Below are 20,287 nucleotides of genomic sequence, written 5' to 3'. Positions count from 1 at the left end.
CACCTTTAATTCATGTCCATGGGTCATACTTATAAGCTCTTCAGCTTTTCTACATTTTCCATACTATTCTTATCCTCCTCCTATTTTCTACCTACAATCTATGCTACTTATTCTCTGTATCTTTTCTCTCTCTCCTCCTCCTCCTCCCACTTCCCTGTTGATAACCCTCCATGTGACCTCCATTTCTGTGGTTCTGTTCCTGTTCTAGTTGTTTCCTTAGTTTGTTTTTGTTTTAGGTGTGGTTGTTAATAATTGTGAGTTTGCTGTCATTTTACTATACATGTTTTTTATCTTCTTTTTCTTAGATAAGTCCCTTTAACATTTCATATAATAAGGGCTTGGTGATGATGAACTCCTTGAACTTGACCTTATGTGAGAAGCACTTTATCTGCCCTTCCATTCTAAATGAAAGTTTTGCGCTCTGGCTGGTGTAGCTCAGTGGATTGAGCACGGGCCTGCGAACCACACGATCGCGGGGCACATGCAACTCAGGGCACATGCCTGGGTTGCAGGCCAGTTCCCAGCAGGGGACTCACGAGAGGCAGCCATACATTGATATTTCTCTCCTTCTCTCCTTCCCTTCCCCTCTAAAGATAAATAAAATCTTGAAAAAAATAAAAATAAACGAAAGCTTTGCTGGATAGAGCAATCTTGGATGTAGGTCCTTGCCTTTCATGACTTCACATACTTCTTTCCAGCCCCTTCTTGCCTGGAAGGTCTCTTTTGAGAAATCAGCTGACAGTCTGATGGAAACCCCTTTGTAGATTACTATCCCCTTATCTCTGGCCGCTTCTAGAATTCTCTCCTTCATTTTAATCTTGGCTAATGTAAGTATGATGTGCTTTGGTGTGTTCCTCCTTGGGCCCACATTCTTTGGGACTCTCTGAGCTTCCTGGACTTGCTGGAAGTCTATTTCCTTAGCCAGACTGGGGAAGTTCTCCTTTATTATTTGTTCAAATAAGTTTTCCACTCATGCTGCTTCTTTTTCCCTTCTGGTACCCCTATAATTCAGATGTTGGAATGTTTAAAGATGTCCTGGAGGTTCCTAAGCCCCTCCTCATTTTTCTGAATTGTTTCTCCATTCTTTTTTGATGGGATGTTTCTTTCTTCCTTCTCGTCCACTCCATTGATTTGAGTCCCAGTTTCCTTTCCATCACTATTGGTTCTCTGCACATTTTCCTTCCTTTCATTTAGCATAGCCTTCATTTTTTCATCTAATTTGTGACCAAATTCAACCAATTCTGTGAGCATCCTGATCACCAGTGCTTTGAATTGTGCATCTGATAGGCTGGCTAGCTGTTCGTCGCTTAGTTTTACTTTTTCTGGAGCTTTGATCTGTTCTTCCATTTGGGCCATTTTTTTCTTAACGTGCCCACAGAAGATGTTTTTAAAAAGTATTAATTACATAGCAAAATGCCAGTTATTATTAACTGAAATAAACAGGATATAAAAGCATACTGACATTAAAACATATATAAATGTATATTGCCTATAACATGTGCATACAGCCCTGGCTAGTGTAACTCAGTGGATTGAGTGCGGGCCTGTGAAGCAAAGGATCACAGTTCGATTCCCAGTCAGGGCACATGCCTGGGTTGCAGGCCAGTTCCCAGCAGGGACACACGAAAGGCAACAATACATTGATATTTCTCTCCTTCCCTTCCCCTCTAAAGATAAATAAAAAATAAAAACTTATATAATATGTGCATACATACAAAATATATAAGTACAAAAATACAGATATATAGAAAAAGTACCTGATAAACATAAAAAACATATTACTAGGGGATAAAAATGAGAATCATTTCGTTTTCTTCCATGCATTTTTCTAAATTTTCCAAATCTCCTAAGATACACATAGATTATGTTTGTAACTAGAAAAATAAATGCTATGTTTACAAAAGAACTAAGAGTGTAATAACTAACTGCACTTCACTTCAGTACTCAACACATCTATGATATGTCAGACACTGTATGAGGTGTTCAAAGATGAGGAAGGTCACATTACCATCCGTAAGTTCAGAGTATTGGGACAGAAGACTGCAATACAGTTTAAAAAGTATGCCTCAGTGTTACAGAAGCACAGGTGAGGGAGCAATTAATGTTAGATGTGAGAGGTGAAGGGCTAGCAGGGAGGGTAAGAAAAGAGGTGATATGTCAGCTGGATCTTGAGGGATGAGAGGACATCTACTATCTGTAAGAAAAAGAGGAAGAACAGTTTAGGCAGAGGAGGAAGACGTAAAATGATGGTGTTAACAATTCAGAGCAATGAAAATGTAGAGTTCATCTGGAGGGGGAGGCCACAGAAAAGCCACACATACCCCTCTGTGAAAGATAGGCTATGCCTATGAGTATGCATAAGATTTATCTGGTAGAAAATGGGGAATCGCTGAAGGTTATAATGGGAGGAAAAGGGACAGGGAAATGAAATGTGTCATTCTATGCTTTAGAAAATCTCCCTGGTCCCGTGTGGAGGATAAATTGGAATGTGGGAGGAATCTGCCAGCAAGACCAATAGGCTGCTGTGGCAACGGTCTAGCAGTAAACCAACAGGAAAGCATCAGTAAGGTGATAGCAGAAGAATGAAAAGGACAGATAACTGAAGACAAATAGGGGAGAGATAGGAAAGAAGGAGCAGTTATGGACTGCTGAGGCTCTGGCCTAGATACTTAGTCGGAAAATTACACCATTAACCAAGACAGGGAGGCAAAAAGAAAGAGCAAGCAGGGAGCAGCTCCAGGCAGATTTGAAGAGCCTAGGGGGAGTATGGCAGGATGCGTGTGGTACTGTGGGCAGGTAGTTCTGAATATCAAGATGGGAGTAGGAAAAAACAAGATTTATAACTTTTAATTAATTAAAATTGGTAGTTCACTACTATTAAAGTGAGGACCATACTTAAATCCATCCTCTCTCACATACATGTGCCAGGAATTCAGAAAGATTTGCAACTTATATCTATAAAGCCAGATCAGTTGGATTTGTCAACACCCTGTGGGACTCTAAAATAGAATGGGGAGGAGTATGGCTCTGTTGTAGGTAAAGATAATGACACCTGACACAGAATAATAGATAGATGATTGAGTAAAAACACAAGGTACAAAGCAGTGTTCACATTGTGTACTCCCACTTGCGGGGAAAATATGGGCAGGAAACACACCTGCGTGTGTGTTATGTACCTAGAAGGACAGGCATTAAGGTGGTAACAGAATTATGGGAAAAGAGAAATTAGGAAATTAGGGATGTCAAGATTATAAGAAAGACATGTTCTGCTATTTATTCACGTTTATTAAAGTTTTTCCTGTGTACATTCATAACATTTTTTAAAACTCTGAAGTTTTTAAAAAATAGCAAAGCATAATAAATAAATCATTTTGCTTTACAAGTAACAAAGTTTTCCATAAGAAATCATCTCATTTCATCCTGATAAGCAAGCTTCAGAAGTATACTATTTTCCACACTCTGCAGCCCAGGAGGAGTTAAGTAACTCAGCATGGCCCTGTGGTGCGTAAGGCCCCTTGGCCCACATTCCATCCTGCTGTCACTTACACTGTTCTCTCTGCCTTTTTTATTGGGGATTCTTCTGAACTCACTCTGTGGGACTCGAAGCTTCAGTCAAGCAGAGGGTAAAAACTAAAGAGGGTGGAAATGCTCAGAGCACTCTCACTCTTCCTGCCCATGTCTAAATCTATCTGTACATGGTCATCTTCTGCCCCTATGGTTGTGAGGGAATGGCTATTGCACTAGTTTCCCCAAACCTCAGGTTCCCACTGAAGATTTTACAACAACCCCTAAATAAGAAACTTACCTGAGTCTTGAATGTCTCCTCAATATCAGCACTCAAAGTGCTCCACTTATCTGCTTCTTGAAGGGACTCAGCAGCAAGCTGCATCCTGGACTTCACCTGGTCAATTTCTACCAACACCTAAAAGGGAAATGGATCAAAAACCAGGAAGTGGCTGTTTTATTATCACTACCTCCCATCAGTGACTTGAAACCTAAGTATTGTGGCATGTTCCTGTCTCTACGGAGCTCCTGCGTCCCTTACGACACAATCACAAGGCTAAATGTCACAGGTGCTGAACAGAGGTTAATAAGCTGAAGGAACCCAGCAAAAGAGTACTCTGAGTGCTTGGTAGAATTCTCAGTTAAGGTTGGCCTCTCACTCTGAGAATGAACATCTTCTAAAACCACAAGTCAACATTCAGAACAGGAGCCAAAATACCTGCATTGACTGGGATGTGTCTTGTTCAAATTTTTTAATGTCCTCCTTGACAAGAATCATTTGCTCTTTCAAGAAAGATGCCTCCTGTTTAAGGGCTTCCACATCACGGAGCACTTTGGGCATATTCTGAAGGGCCTGGAGACTTGTTTCTGTAGCAAGAACCCAAACACAGAAATAGGTACTGAAGGTGAAAATCAGAGCAGTCATGAGTGAACAACACAAATCAGATGACAGGAAGAAAGTTGTAACCACAACATTTCCCCAACCTATGTCAAATGAAGAGTGGAAGGTAAGCTGGCTTCTGTCAGGACCATGTATGTCCTCCCCAGACTCATGGGTAAGGGCCACGTGATTTCACACAGAATGTACCATCGACCTGACCCAACATCAATTGTTTTCCACCACCAAGTTCAATTTTAACACCCTTTCCTTTCACACCATTCTGTAAGGAGAATGAAGGACTGGCATTTGGTGAATGTGTTATGGAACAGGTGCTTTTATACATTATATCACTGACTGTCCATGCCAATTAGTAGCAGCCACCTCTTTTTTTTTTAAGGTTTTATTTATTTACTTTTTAGAGAAAGAAAAAGAGGGAGAGAAACTCTAGTGTATGAGGGAAATGGAACGGCTGCCTCTTGCACACCCCCAAATGGGGACCTGGCCTGCAACCCAGGCACATGCCCTGACCAGAAATTGAACTGGCAACCTTTTGGTCACAGGCCAGCACTCAATCCACTGAGCCACACCAGCCAGGGCATGCAGCCACCTCTTACAGATAAGAAAACTGAGACTCACAGGTTAGATAACTTGCCCAAGATTTCACAGAACCGAAACCAAGCCTTACACAGTCTTTTCAAAATTCAGTCTAGCCCTGGCTGGTGTGGCTCAGTGGATTGAGTGCCAGCCTGGGAACCAAAGAGTCACTGGTTCGATTCCCACTCAGGGCACATGCCTGAGTTCTGGGTCAGGTTCCCAGTGTGTGGCATGTAAGAGGCACGTCAGAAACACTGATGTTTTTCTCCCTTTCGCCCTCCTTTCCTCTCTCTCTAAAAATAAATTTTTTAAATCTTTAAATAAATAAATAAATAAACAAAGCCTGCAGATCACCAGAACCAGCTGCAGTTAAGTTAAAATGAAGGTCAGGTCCCTAGGCCACCGTCCAGAGATTCCTATTTGTACGTCTGATAGATCAAGTGAGACCAAGGAATCAGCACATTTTTAATGTCTTAAGTATGAAATAAAGTTTGAACACATTTGCAGACCAGGATGTATTATATGAAAGGGGAGAAAGAGTTAAGGGCATAGAACCATTTAACTCTTTAATGAGGAATCAACCAAAGAAGCCCAGAGTCTTCTGCTCCATCAGTGGCCTGAATGGACGTTCACATCTTGAAGATGCACTTCAGGAACCTATTTATTCATCCATCATCCAGCTCTGCCTTGAAATAACAACCTGTTTCCATCACTGACCCCAGGTAAGGTTCTAAGCCTATGAAAACAAAGACAGAACACACAAAGATTTCTTAAACATACAGAGTCTTCACTGACTTCTAAAAGTACTGCTACGGCCCCAACTTGGTCTCCAATTGCTAAGCCTCAGAGTCACACTTCAGGACTGGCTGGTTCCCTGGGTACATTTCTCCTCTTTACAGCCCATAAAAAGGTAATCCACTCTAGTATCTATTTTAAAACCACCACTTCCAGGGGCTATCTCTGGGAGAAAAAGGGTCAGACTTCACTGCAAAGAGGTATGGGGGCATTTTTTTGTGGTGGTAACATTCTCTATCTTAGGGAGGTCTGAGTTATGCTAGTTATACACTTGTGAAAACTCATCAGTTCATCAGATAAGTTCCAAGCATTTCACCTTATGTGAATTTTATCTAAAAAAAAAAGCTGTAAACAAATACTGAATTCTAATAATAATTATTATGGTTCTAACTGAAATGTTTAGGGTGAAGTCGTACTGATGTCTACAACTTATTTTGAAATGCACATCAAAAAATGAGATGGATCAAGGGGTAAAATGGTATTTTGCTTTCTGATAAAGCAAAAATAATAAAATGTTCATTGTAACATCCAGACATTGAGTAAATGCAGGTTTATTATAAGTTCTCTCAATGTTACTTTGTCTGGCACCTCCACCCACAGTTATTTAGGTTAAGAATCTGCCCTCATTCGAACCCATCAGCAAGTTCCCCCTTTTCTTCTTCTTAAAAATGGCTTAAATCTAACCATTTCTCATCATCACCACCACCATAATCATAGTTGAAGCCACTTTCATCTCTCTTCTGAACCTCAGCAATAGCCTCCAGAATGCAGACATCGTCAAACTATGTCACACCTCTGCATAAAAAAATCCTCCACTGCCTTCACATTACACTTGTTTTAAATAAAATCCAAACTCTTTAATGTGACATTTAAATCCTGAGTGATCCCTACCAACCTCTCCAACCTAAGACTGGGTCTTGTTCAACAGTGCGTCTTGAGACCCGGGAAAAGAGTTTGTGCCCAATAAATACTGAATATTTGCTGACTGAGTAAATGAGCAAATCAATCCTCCAGCTGAAGGCCCTCACCCTCTCCTGCTGGAATGTCTGCAGTGACTTCTCTTCACTGCACACTTGGGCCCTTGCCTTGTCTTCCCTAAACATAAAGCTTTAAACTTCCAAAAGCTTCTCCCTGCTGATGGATGAAACCCAAACCCCATAGGATGGCCAAAAAGGCCTTTCATAGTTTGATCCCAACCTATTTTCCTGCCTTATCTCCAGCAGAAGTTTCTCCCAGGAAAGTGTGCTCTTATAATAATAATGATGATGATGATGAATATTTATTGATATTCATGAAGCTCTGTTTGAACCTCTCACCCTTCTCTGGCCTGGCTAGGACTAGCTCCAAAGTAATATTATATTGTATAAAAGCCTGGGCTCTGCAACCAGTCACCTGGTTTCAATTCCAGACTCCTTCATTCATTAGCATCGTGATGCTGGACAAGTTACTTCTGTCAGCTGCAGTTTCTAGAACTATAAAGTAGAAATTTGGCTTAAATTAGATAATCATGCCTATATAAAGGGGCACTATAAACATTGTGGCCAGGGCATTTTATCATTGTTCAGGACATGCTCTTCACTGTGGGCATTAAGCATCACCATCCAACTTTACGACATTCTCCCCACTTCAACAACTGAAAAATTTCCCACCAATTTCCAAATATACTGGGGAGAGGGACAGGCACTACCACCCCTGGTTGAGAACCATTTAATTAATACGTATACAGCACTTAAACAGTGACTGACATACCAAGGACTCAAATATTTGCTATTATTAATGCTCGCCCTCCGTCTTTGCCCTATGAAGTCTTCAGTGACAGGAAGTAGGTGGAGTCTCTCCCAGCCTCCACAGCTCCCGGTTTCAGTCCCAGTAAAGCCACACCTCACTGTAATCAGTTTGCACATAGTCCCCACAAGGCAGAAAGCTCCATCGGGGCACTTTTCATTCCCAGTGTCCATGTCTTGACACGGACACAATAGATGCTCAATAAATAGTAAAAGACGCCAAGTACAATAAAGAATTTGAAGGGAAGTAAGTGTCCCTCTTCCCTAACTTTTGTTAAAAGGTCTATTTACTGGCCCCAATTCCAGTAGGCAGCCTGCTGGCCTCGTCTTCCCCACCAAGCCTCGCAGGGAGACTGGCTTGCAGGACGTACCTAAAAAACATAGGGTGGATTAAAATCACACTGAGGAACTAGTGAAAGAACATGCATGAATGACCCACGGAAATGGACAACGGTGTGAGGACTGACTGGAGGAGCGGGCTGGGCTAGGCGGAGTAAGGCGAAGCGGGAAAAACTGGGACAACTGTAACAGAATAAAAAGTTAAAATAAAGAGTCAAGGAGTCACCCCCCAAACTACTGTGTTGGAAAAATACCCTGGGTTTCTCTGTGAAAACAGAACATGACAAGAACAAGGTAACTTGCAAAGGCTTAATAAAATACAACAATTTTAAAAATCACGTCAAAGGAGTTCGTGGAGTGGCTGCTGGTGTTATTTTTTAATTATTATTAACTACCTTAAAAGACGGCTGCAGTCTCTGATCCTGCCAGTCCGTCGAGGCCGACGCGGGAGGCGCCGACACCCACCGCCCAGCATGGGCCCCACTACCCAGAGGCCCGCGGCTCACCCTCCACGGCGTGGTTCACCTCTTGGATGAACAGCTGCAGCTTCATCACCAGCGTGGCCGCGTGCCCGTCCGCCTTTCCCGCCGCCGCCTCCTTGGGGCCGGCCCTGAAGGCCGCGTTGATCCACTCCTTCACGTTGAAGTCCTCAGCCAGGAACCTGGAGTAGTCCATGGCCAAGCACCTCAAATCCCCGGTCCCTGTGAGAGCGCGGCACCTCCTCCAAAGACCTCTCCCGTCACCAATCAGAAGTAGACAGCCCAGAATGGCCCTCGCCGCGCGCCGTACTTCCCCCGGAAGTAGGTGGCTGTACGACGGCAAAAAGCCAGCGCCGCTGGGCGGGGATGGGCCGGAGCTGGGCCTTGGAAATGCTGCTTCTGCTAACTTGGGCGCTTGTTGAGCATTATAAACCTTCCGAGAGTTCTATCACTGTCCCCTACGTAAAGACAAAGAGCGGGAGCTTGCAGCTGGTTCAGAACTAGTAAGGTAGCCGGTTAGGTAGCTAGAAAATGGCAACGCGGATATTTGAACTCGGGTACCTTGAACTCGGGTGCCTTGAACACCATGGTACTTTACAGGGGACGGAGGGAACAGACGTGGCTTGGCCTCTGCCCAGCACTCTTCCACTCTTGTCCCATCACTCAGGCCACATTGACCTCGTGACCTTTCATGAGACTGCACACTAAAACTCCCCAGTCTGCAAATCACTGCTTCCTCCAGTTGAAAACTGTGGACACCTCAGAAAAGGGACACGACCTGGGAGGGCCTCCTTTTGATTGGGTGGGACTCGAGAGTTGGAAAATTTTAGATTGATAAAAATTTATAAGCCTAGCTAGTAGTGTATGTGTTGAAGCTTTTGTTCCAATAACTACAGATAGATAAGGCTCATCCTGGCTCCTGGGAAAACACTGCTAAAAGATTACCGCCTAGGGACAAGGGGAGGCATCCCAGCCATTGTGTTTTAGGGAGCAGCAGACAACTACCAGCCCCTGGAAACTGCTAACTGCCCAGGAAAGGAATGTTGCTGTTTCTTCTACCTAATCCTCCCTGAATTTCAAAAACCCTCACCGCACCTCGTTTATTCCATTATAAGAAGTCTGGAAAGGGAAAAGAAGATGGTCTGTTAGGGTGTGAACCTGCCATCTCAGATCACCGGCCATCTGAATAAGTGCCCATAAAGATTCAATTCCTGTCATTGCTTATTGGGTTTGGTAGTGACAGGCAGCCCAAACGCCCATGACTTCTTTTCAGGTTCCACTTTGTCAGAGGAAACAAAATTTTATTTTTGGGAGATTTTATTTTTAAAGAAGGGAAAAGGAAAGCAGTAAGGGGGACAGAAACATCATGTGTGTTTGAGATCAGCTGCCTCTCAACTCCAACTGAGGACCTGGCCCACAACCCAGGCATTTGCCCTGATGGGGTATCAACGGAAACGGCATTTCAGCTCCCAGGCCAGCACTCAGTCCACTGAGCCACACCAACCAAGGAGGAAACAAACAAACAAAAAAACTCCTGGTGTACAGTTGTAAATACTTCTGTTATTTCTGGAATACCTAAATCCACAAAGTAGGGAAGCTGGTACCCTAGCTTTGTAGGTGCAAAATGATCAAGCCCCAGGTCTTGCTCAGAAGCCTTAGATACTCTAATATGTCCATTCCCTCCCCAACCAGCTCACACTTTAAAAACAGGTTTATTGAGTAATAAATTTACAGGACATAAAAAACCACCCGAAGTATACAATTCAATGATTTTCAATAAATTTAGAGTTGTGCCATCTCCATAAGAACATTTCCATTAGCCAAAAAGTTCCTTGCTGCCCATTTGCACTTAACCTCTGCTCCCATGCCCAGTCCTGGGAAACCCGATTTGCTGTCTATACATTTACCTCTCTGGACATTTCAAATACATGGAATCAGACAATATGTAGCCTTTTGCATTTGGTCTCTTTCACTGAACATGTTGTATATCAGCAGTTTGTTCCTGCTGCTACATAGTAATCCACTGTGTGGATACAGCATTTTACCCATTCACCAGTTGATGGACACTGAATTTTATGAGTAACTCTGCTATGAACGTTCACTTGTCTTTGGGTGTTTTCACTACTTCTGGGTTCCTAGGAGTGTAACTGATAAATTTAACAAACTATGAAATTTATCCAGAGTGCCTATACCATTTTATATTACCATCAATAAAATGTAAGAGGGTTCCAGTTTCTCTACAGCTTCCCCAATATTTCATTATGAAGTGTTGTCATTGTTGCTTTAACTTGAATTTCCCTCATATATTGTCTTTTCATCTGCTTATTAGCCATCATTGTATCTTTAGAGAAATGTTTAATCAAATCTGCCCAATTTCAAAATGGAGTTATTTTCACATTACTGAGCTGCTAAAGTTCATTACATATTCTGTATATAACTCCTTTATTAAGGATATGGTTTGTAAATATCTTCTCCCAATCTGTAGTTTGCCTTTTCACTTTCTTAGTGGTGTCTTTTGAGATGCATGTCTTTTTACTTTGATTATTATCACTGTTTCCCTTTATGGATCATACTTTTTTGTTGTATCTAAAGGGAGGTAGTGAGATGGGTGGTAAGGTGAAGGGATTAAATACAAATTGGCAGTCACAAAACAGTCATGGGAATGTAAAGTAAAACAGGGAATTAACTATGGTGCTAGGTAGGTGTTAGATTGGGGTGATCACTTCATAAGTTATATAAATGTCTAATCACTATATTGTACAGCTAAAACTGACACTGTGTCAACTGTAATTTTAAAAAATTATTTAAAAAGTGATATTCAAGCAGGGGAAAACTCTTCACCTAACACAAAATCATAAATTTTTCCTAATTTTCTTCCAGAAATCTTAGTTTTAGCTCCTACATTTAGGTCTGTGATCCAATTTGAGCTCACTTTGGGGGTGGGGGTGGGGATGGTATGAAGTAAAGGTCTAAGTTCATTTGTGTGTATGAGCAGACATGTAATTATCCCAGGACCATTTGTTGAAAACGTTTCTTTCTCTACTGAATTGCCTTTAGACCTTTGTCAAAATCAAGTGACAAAAGTATAAGGGTTTCTGGACTCTGAATTCTGTTTTCTCTCTATTCTTGTACCAATACCAAGCTGTTTTGATCACTGTAGTTCATACAAGTGTAAGTCTTCCCACTTTGTTCTATCAAAAAATTATTTTGCTACTTGAGACCCTTTGCATTTCCACTTACAGCACATCATGTGATCAGCTTATCAATTTCTACCAAAAAATGCTGCTGGAATAGGGATTATATTGAATTCATAGATCAGAGAATTAGCATCTTTGACAATATTGTCTTCCAATACATGAATGTGAAATGCCTCCCCACTTATTGAGATCAGGATTTTCAACCTTGGTGCTATTGACTCGCTTAGGGCAAAAAAATTGTTGCAGAAAGCATTGTACAGTGTTTAGCTGCATCCCGGCCTCAACTCACTAGAAGCCAGTAGCAACCCTCTGCTAAATTTTGACAACCAAAAATGTCTCCATACTATGCCAAGTTGATAGGGAACTCAGGAGTTGGAAAATTTTAGCTTAAAATAAAAAGTTCTAAGTCTACCAAGTAATGCGTTTGTTAAAGCTTTTGTTTCAAAAACTACGGATAAGGCATGTCCTGGCTCCTGTGAAAAAAACTGACCTCCTGGGGCACTGCTAAAGATGACTGCCTGGGGACAACTGGAGGCATCTGGGCCTTTATGTTCCAGGGAGACACAGATGACCAGGAATGTTGCTGCTTTATTCACCTAGTCCTCCCAGAATTTCAAAGCCCCTCACCACACCTTGTTTATTCCGTTATAAAAAGTCTGGCATGGAAAGAGAAGACAAGATGGCCTGTTAGGGTATGAACCCGCCATCTTTTCAGATTGCTGGCCCTCTGAATAAAGTGCCCATGAAGATTCATTCGCTGTAATTGCTTATTGGGTTTGGTACTGACAGGCAGCCTGAATGCTGGTGTCTTTTCTGGTTTCAAAGTGTCCTCCAGTTTAAACAGTCACCCCTGGTTGAGGACCTCTAATTTAATTCTTCTTTCTCCCAGCAATATCTTATAGTTGTTTATTGTAAAAGTCTTGTACTTTTGATAAATTTATTCCAAAGTATTGTATTGATTTCAATGCTATTGTGAATAGAACATTCTTAATGATTTTAAGTTTCCTGTTATAGAAATACAAGATGATTGTAACTTTTTGGTATTTACTTTGTCTCAGTATTAAACTGAACCTCACCAAAATTTTAAACTTTAAATACTTAGGAGCAAGTCAAGTCTGTTCCTGTATGGAAACCAGGCAGACAGGTCAAGCACAAATAGTAAGTGAATCGTGAACCCTAGCTGGTGTGGCTCAGTAATTGAGCATCAGCTTTTGAACCAAACAAAGGTCACCAGTGTGATTCTCGGTCAGGGCACATATGTGGGTTATGGGCCAGGTCTCCAGTTGCATGCAAGAGGAAACCCACTAATATCACTCCCTTTCTCCCTCCCTTATCCTCTAAAAATAAAGTCTTTAAAAAATAAAAATAAAATAAAAAATAAATAAAATAAACTCTTAGGGGCTTCAGAAGACCTCAACTTTAAGGCTTGTATCAATTTTAAAAATAACCTCTAGAAGTGAGATGAAGTATTCAAGAATAAAAATGGAAGGAACAAAATGCTTATGATTTTTTAAAAGATTTTTATTTTTAGAGAGAGGGAAAGGGAGAAAAAGATCAATGTGCAAGAAACACTGATCTGTTACCTGTTGCACACCCCCAACAGGGGCCCTGGCCAGCAACCCAGGCACGTGCCTTGACCAGGAATGGAACTGGTGACCTTTCAGTTTGGGGCGTGACACTCAACCCACTGAGCCATACCAGTCAGTGCTCATGCTTTTTAAAATGCAACCTCTATTCAAATAAACATGGTAGAATTGGGACTGCCTTGAACAAGGACAGCAGAAAGGCCTGGCTTTTTTCATTCCAGCTGACATTGTATCTTAAATGTATGATTTTTTAAAATCTTTTTTTAAAATATATTTTTTAATTTATTTATCTTTAGAGAGGAAGGGAAGGAGAGAAGGAGAGAAATGTCAGTGTATGGTTGCCTCTCACAAGTGCCCTGCTGGGAAATGGCCTGCAACCCAGGTATGTGCCCTGACTGGGAATCGAACTGCGATACTCTGGTTCACAGGCCCGCGCTCAATCCACTGAGCTACACCAGCCAGGGCTTAAATGTATGATCTTATCAAGGACACTCCCTGCTTTGTCCCTACTTGGCTCCACCTCTTTCCAGATGACATGTCAAACCATACCTTTAAAAAAAGAACCAACCAAGCCCTGGCTGGCATAGCTCAGTGGATTCAGCGCAGGCCTGTGAACCAGAGTATCGCAGTTCAATTCCCAGTCAGGGCACATACCTGGGTTGCAGGCCAGTTCCCAGCAGGGGACTTGTGAGAGGCAACCATACATTGATACTTCTCTCCTTCTTTCCTTCCCTTCCCCTCTAAAGATAAATAAAATCTTAAAAAACAACAACAACAAAAAACAACGAACCAACCAATCACAGCTAGCATTCCAGGACACAATCTTACCCTTTTCTTACTTTAAAAAAAAGGGGGCCCCTGATTGACCCCAAAATTTTCAGTTTGGGGGCTGGGTGTCTTCTGTATTGGAATAGATCTAAAGAACTTGTGACTTGTGCCCTGGCCAGGTAATTCAGTTGGTTGGAGCATCATTCTATACCCCCAAAAGGTTGAGGGTTCAATTCCTGGCCAGGGCACACACTGGAGTTGCAGGTTCAATCCCCACTCAGGATGTACAGGAGGCAACTGATCCATGTTTCTGTCTCATATTGATATTTGTCTCTCTCTCCTCCCCCCTTCTTCTTGCTCTAAAATCAATAAGCATATCCTCCTCAGGTGAGGAGTAAAAAAAAAGTTGTGACTTGTAAACACTGTAGTAGTCCAGCACTCTGCATTTTAGAATATCGCTTTTGCTGTCTACCTTTTGTATTCTCTCATTTTATATTATCTTTAATAGGTAAAACTCATGTTCTTTGGTTCTTAAGTCATTTACCCTGTTTTCAACATTTACTCTCTCCATTGCCCATTTACTCTCAGTGACACACGGATAAAGCAGCATTTTACATTCACTGAAGAAATAAAGGGAGGAGTGAACTGCAGGTGTGGAAAGGGACAAGAGAAAACATCAAAACATGACAGGTATCTCACCTATAAGTGGAACATAATCACCAAAACAAGCAAGTAAAACAGGACCAGAGACTGGAAATAAAGAACAAACTAAATGATCAGAGGGGAGGGAGGAGGTGGATAACAGGGAAAGAAGGGGAAGAGTCAAGTCAAAGAGCATGTATAAAGGACCCATGGACAAAGACAAGGGGTGGGGAGGATTGAATGTGGGATATGGGAGGTGGAGGCAGGTCGGGAAGGGGAAAGTAATGGGAAAAAATGGGACAATGGTAATTGAACAACAATTACAAAAATATAAATAAATAAATAAATAAACATGACAGGTAATGTTTTATTAATTACCTGTCTGGGTAGCTCAGTTGCTTAGTGTTGTCCCAATACACCAAAGTTGAGGGTAAAATTTCCAGTCAAGGCACATACAAGAATCAACCAATCAATGCATAAGTAGAACAACAAGTCAATGTTTTCGTTTCTCTCAAACCAATAATTATTCTTAAAAAAAAAACAAAAAACATGACCAACTTTCTTGTGGCTGTGGAAAGTGTGCTCTATTTTTCGCAGATGATGCCAGTGGGTAGGGCGCACAGTTACAGGAAGGTACTGTAAGCAACTTCCATTTGATTGCAATAGGCTCTTTAGACATTAAGAACCATGCAGAATTTTTCAGCAAGGGATCCATGACACAGATTGTCAGAAAATTCTAGTGGTGGCAAGTATCACTGCTCAGAGAACTGAGAGGCAGGTGACTAACGTGAATGCAGGGGAGGGAAAGATGTGGTTGTATGTAGAAATAAACACTAGAAACAAGAGTATTAAGTAGAATGGATGGAGCAGGAATGATCAGATAGATGCTTTCAAATAAAAGAAAATATAGATGGAAATGAGAAGGTTGGGTTTGAGGAAGTTCTAAACATTGGGAGTTTGAGGCAACAGTGGAACCTCAAGATAAACAGACCCACTGCCACTGTCAGCTTAAAACATGGATCTGATGTCAGCACAGAGGTAGAAGCTTGAAATGGAGGTCTAGGTCCCATCTAGAGGTTAAATGCCCAGATGTGCTTAGTAAAGTCCTAAGGACTAAACCTTGGGAAAACACCATACTTAAGGGACAGATGGAGAGGCACAGAGGCAGGTGAAGAACTAGGGGTAAGACAAATCCCAGAAGAGGAGTTCAGGACAGGGAAAAAACACTGATCATCAGTGCCTTACTGATCACCTACCTCTACCAGGTAATAGGGACTTGCCTCTCCTTACTAGCATGGAAGATGCAGGGGGCCAAGGACTCTGTTACTACTGTATCCACAGTGCCTACAACAGTGTCTGCTTCATAGTAGTTGGTCAAATACTTGAATAAGAGGGTAAGAGTTGATCATTAAGTGGTCACTGAACTTGGTAATTAGAAGGCACTGATAACATAAACCACAGTCACTTTCAGGACCGCACACCCAACTCTCTTGTCCTATCCAACTCCACCTAAGCAGAGCACCACTGCCAGAAGACAGAATAATGTTCAGACACACACAAGTTACCTCGGACAACAGGATAAGAGTCTTTCACGTGTAAGCCTCATTCACATATTTTGATGGGACATTCTTCCTAGGCCAACACTGTCATTACAGACTATGAAATAGCTGAGAAATAGCTTAGAGCCTATAAAAGCTATACAGAGCATGTGAACATAAAGTAATTTTAGATTAAAATGAACCATATGTGCATTAGGCCAAATGAAGAAATCAGCCCATCATTTATGAGTTTTCACATTTGCTTAAAAATTAGCATACCTTGTTTTTTATGGCACCTTTCCCACCAATTAGTGTTGGCAGACTTCCAACTAAATGTAGATATTGAAAGATCAGTCTACAGAGCGCCAGATTTCATAATAAAAAGCCCCAAATGGAGCCCTGCAGTTTCTGAGGTAGAATCCTGCCAAGACAGTTGAGCTGCTGGGATTTTAAAGTCCTTCATCAGGCCATCATAGCCAAAGTCAGCTTTCTTCTCCCAACAATCAGGCCAAGCAGGACTTCTAAAACATGCACTAAGTGCCTAGCACATAGTAGGTGCTAAGTATGGATTGTACACCTGAATTTTCCTTCAAAACAAAAATCCACATCTCTTTCCAGTGTTGTTCAGATCCCCAGGGCTTCTCTCTTCACTGAATCAGTTGTTAAGATTTCACATCCTTCATGAAGTCTTCCTTACTTCCTCAATGGTTGACAGTTCCCTTTAACCCTATCATCTCTAAATGCAATGGCTTTTGCAGCTCCTACTTACTCAAAACTCCACAAAGTATATTGCTACACAGGTATTTATTCAATGACTTTCTGTATTTAGTCACCACTTAAATCACTACTAAGCTCTTTTCATATCTTTTTGCACCAGTTTTTCATCTTGGGTTGTGAAGGCAACATTCCAGGGGAGCCTGTTAGCTATGATTTATAATAACTAGCACTGTGTCACAAAGAGCTCTAGGTAAATGCCTGTAAAGAGGATAAGGATAGAGATGAGGGTCCTCAGGGCCCAGACAGGCTGCACAACCCACAGAAACTGAGGCCTGAATGAGGCCTAGGATCTATTTTTCCCTCTGGCCTGGAGGGCCCATCTAAAGGTGATTCTAAGGCACAGTGGTAAAGGACATGACTGGCCTACCAGGTATGGGCCTCTGGTCTACTGGCAGCCCCTCACATGGAACACAGTGCAATAAGCATTCCATTGAGAAGATACTCTGGAATACTTGCAAGATGCATTCTCTAATGGAAATGGAGACAAGGTCTTTCTTAAAAGAGAATGCCCCAGAAGATATACTCTGGCCCAAAACCAACTAAGTAGGTCCCTTTTAAGGTCCCTGAGAATAGCAGCCTGGAAGCAACCAAGACTTTCAAAGGCTAACAAGGCACAGAGTGGATGAATGGAAAGATAACAGATGAAAACAACAGCAGCTTTGGCTTATAAAACGTCCAACCAGAGCAGAGAGATCAGTGTCCAAACACACAGAAAGAGATACAATTGTAGCAGGTGGTTATCACAAATGCTTTAGCACTTCCCATACTGCCCATATCCCAAGTTCTGTTCCTCCCTCCCCTGAACTCCATACAACAACACACACAAACACACAATCTGCAGAACAAGTCAGAGGTTGGTGGTTAGCATCCAGAGCCTGAATCAGGACAGAACTCTTGGCACTTTGCACTAGGTCATCATGATTAATCCTATCTAGACAGCACAAGCAGCACTGCCTAAACTTGAATGGCAGGATGTGTCTTGTGGAAAGTTAGGCTGCACCCATGATTGCCAGGTCTGGAAAGTCTTTCACTTCTCCTACTTCGCTGAAAGGCTGTCCGCCCTGGTTGAATGTCAGCTTATACCGTAACCGGATGGGCTCCTGGGCAAAGATATAAGATGGTAAATTAGTGAGGAGCAACAGAGAGACAAGCACAAAGTAAAAGCCTTTCCCCATCCAGCAGTCACTAAAGAACAGTGTATTCATGTTAACTTGAGCCAGGTGAGGGCTTCACACAACTGTGACAGAACAGCCTGGCCTAGACCCCTGGGGACCAAAACACAAGGGGAGCTAGGCACACATCCTGCAAGTCCTTTCCCACTTGTGCAATCCTAAGTTGGACCACTGCTCAGAGAACAGCTGAGGACAACAGACAGGCTTCCCTTTAGGAAGACTACTCCTATTGCAGAGAGTCTGTGTCACTCCCTTGCTTCCCAGATATGACAATCTGGTCACAGGTATTCTTTCAATAAGCCCCAGAAGAAAACACACTCTAGCAGGAACCAACCCACCACCACTCCCATCCACACCAGAGACTTCAGAGCAAGACCTCAATATGCCTCTGTCTATGTACCAAGCTGCCACCCCACAGTTCAGGGCCCCATCTCCCTGGTGTTAAAGATACCAGAACCTACTTTGTGTGGATTGTCGAGTAGCAGCATCTGAGAGATCACAGTTGGAGGCATCAAAGGACTGAATGCTGGGAGCTGGGAGCTGGATGCCGGCTGCAGTTTCACTCTCATTGACTACAGGGAGACAGGGGAATCCGACATATAACTCATTCCTTGTAAATAACAGCTTCAATAAGGAGATCAGGTGAACAGGAAAGCTTGACCTGCACCCCACCCATTGATGACAGGACCCAAAGACCGCTCCTTCCACACCCAGAATGTGTCTGATGTGAGTCAGAGTGTGACTTCAAAGAGGCACATGCAGAGTGAGGGTACATCCTGGGTTGAATTCTAACTCTGCCTTTTACCAGCTCTATGATCTTGGGCAAAATATCTAATCTTTCCAAGCTTTAGACTGGTAATATATAAAACAGAAGTACCACAGCATTACTCCACATGATCACCATAAGGATTAGAAAATGTGTATCTTTAACTTTGTTTGCCTTGAACCTTTCCGTTCAGGACATGCCCCTGTCCCATTTGTGATTCCAGTATGGTTGTTACTCAGTGGGGCCCTAATCCCGTTGAAGAGGGGTAAACCTAATATCCAAATTGGACAGAGTACCTCATATCCCTGAACCCAAGTTATTGCTAATGTATGCAGGTGACACCACAGTGCCAATCCTATCCTTTTCTTGGGCAGTCTGCATGCTTCATGCCAGATCAGAGGTTCGTTCTTTCTTTTTTCTTCTTCTATATTCACTATTTAATTTAATCTTTAAAATACTTTTTTAATTTTTCAATCATAGTTTATAATCAGTATTATTTGTATTAGTTTTAGGTGTAAAGCATAGGAAAGTTTCTTTCTAAGAGAAAAGGGCTAAGGACCATGTAATTCTGGAGCTGCTAGTACCATTTTTCTCCTTTGTGGAGAGTCTGTCAGAGAACAGGCTCCAAAGAGGAAAGCAAAGTCAGGAGATGGGAAGAGACAGAATCTTAAGGAATCATGTAAGAACCTACCTGTGGATCCAGGCATCAAGAATCCACAATAAAAAGAGCCAACAGAGTTCCCATTTTATCTTACATGACTTTGAGTGAAGATTCTGTCCTTACACCTAATACATAATGCCCCAGCAAAGGACCTGGTACTCAGAAATGAGAGCCTTTATTGACAAGCTCCAAGAATCTGGCCAGCAGATGGCTCACCTTTGGCACAGCCACTTGAAACATGATGTCCCAGACAGGCTGAGTGGCAGTGCTCATCATGGTGAGCAGCAGCACCTGCACCTCAGGGTGACCCGGGGCCCCTGTCTGGGAAAAGTGGAGCAGAATTCGGAGTCCATTCCGGTCATACACGATGACTGGAGGCAGGCTGCCTGGTAGAAAAGGGCCAACCGAAAGGGTTAGTACTGCTACAACCCCCAGACAACCAAACCTGAAGAAGACATTTACATCCTCACCAAATGCTGTCGCTCCTCGGGTCACAACAGCTCTTAAACTTAACCCTCTGCACTGCCATAATCCAAGTCCTCAATGCTTCTAGTTGGATAACTATGACCCTTCTGCCATCAAACCATCCTAAGCACATTACCAAGTGTTTTTTTTAATAAGAACTTTTTAACAAGGAGATATGATTATGATCAAAACAATGTATGAACACTATGGAAAATACAGGATATCAAAGAACAAAATAAAAACCACCCTTAATTCTACCCAGAAATAAGCACTGCTAAATGTGAGCCTCTGTCCTTCCCATCTCTTGTGTATGACTAAACACATACTCTCCTATATTCAA

General features: G+C 42.2%; 2 protein-coding genes across 4 annotated transcripts in view; both read right to left on the bottom strand.

The window, feature by feature from the left end:
- The window catches only part of COG7 (component of oligomeric golgi complex 7), a 78,209-nt gene extending 69,511 nt beyond the window's left edge, over positions 1-8,698 (bottom strand). The window contains exons 1-3 of the mRNA XM_037070607.1: positions 8,403-8,698; positions 4,223-4,371; positions 3,806-3,922 (exon numbers count right to left, since the gene is read on the bottom strand). Of these exons, the coding sequence (XP_036926502.1) occupies positions 3,806-3,922; positions 4,223-4,371; positions 8,403-8,571 (435 nt within the window). The 5' untranslated portion in view covers positions 8,572-8,698. The remainder of the gene's footprint in view (positions 1-3,805; positions 3,923-4,222; positions 4,372-8,402) is intronic.
- Positions 8,699-16,893: 8,195 nt separating this feature from the next.
- Positions 16,894-20,287, bottom strand: part of GGA2 (golgi associated, gamma adaptin ear containing, ARF binding protein 2) — a 33,992-nt gene continuing 30,598 nt past the window's right edge. For all 3 annotated transcript variants that reach the window (XM_037070614.1, XM_037070615.1, XM_037070616.1), the window contains 3 exons: positions 19,699-19,868; positions 18,517-18,627; positions 16,894-17,983 (listed from right to left, as the gene is read on the bottom strand). In XM_037070614.1, the coding sequence (XP_036926509.1) occupies positions 17,873-17,983; positions 18,517-18,627; positions 19,699-19,868 (392 nt within the window). In that variant the 3' untranslated portion in view covers positions 16,894-17,872. The remainder of the gene's footprint in view (positions 17,984-18,516; positions 18,628-19,698; positions 19,869-20,287) is intronic.

Source organism: Sturnira hondurensis, unplaced genomic scaffold (genome assembly GCF_014824575.4).
Source record: "Sturnira hondurensis isolate 20B ecotype Veracruz unplaced genomic scaffold, ASM1482457v3 Scaffold0018877, whole genome shotgun sequence".
In the NCBI taxonomy this organism is placed as follows: domain Eukaryota; kingdom Metazoa; phylum Chordata; class Mammalia; order Chiroptera; family Phyllostomidae; genus Sturnira; species Sturnira hondurensis.
This window is presented reverse-complemented; position numbering and strand designations above follow the sequence as displayed.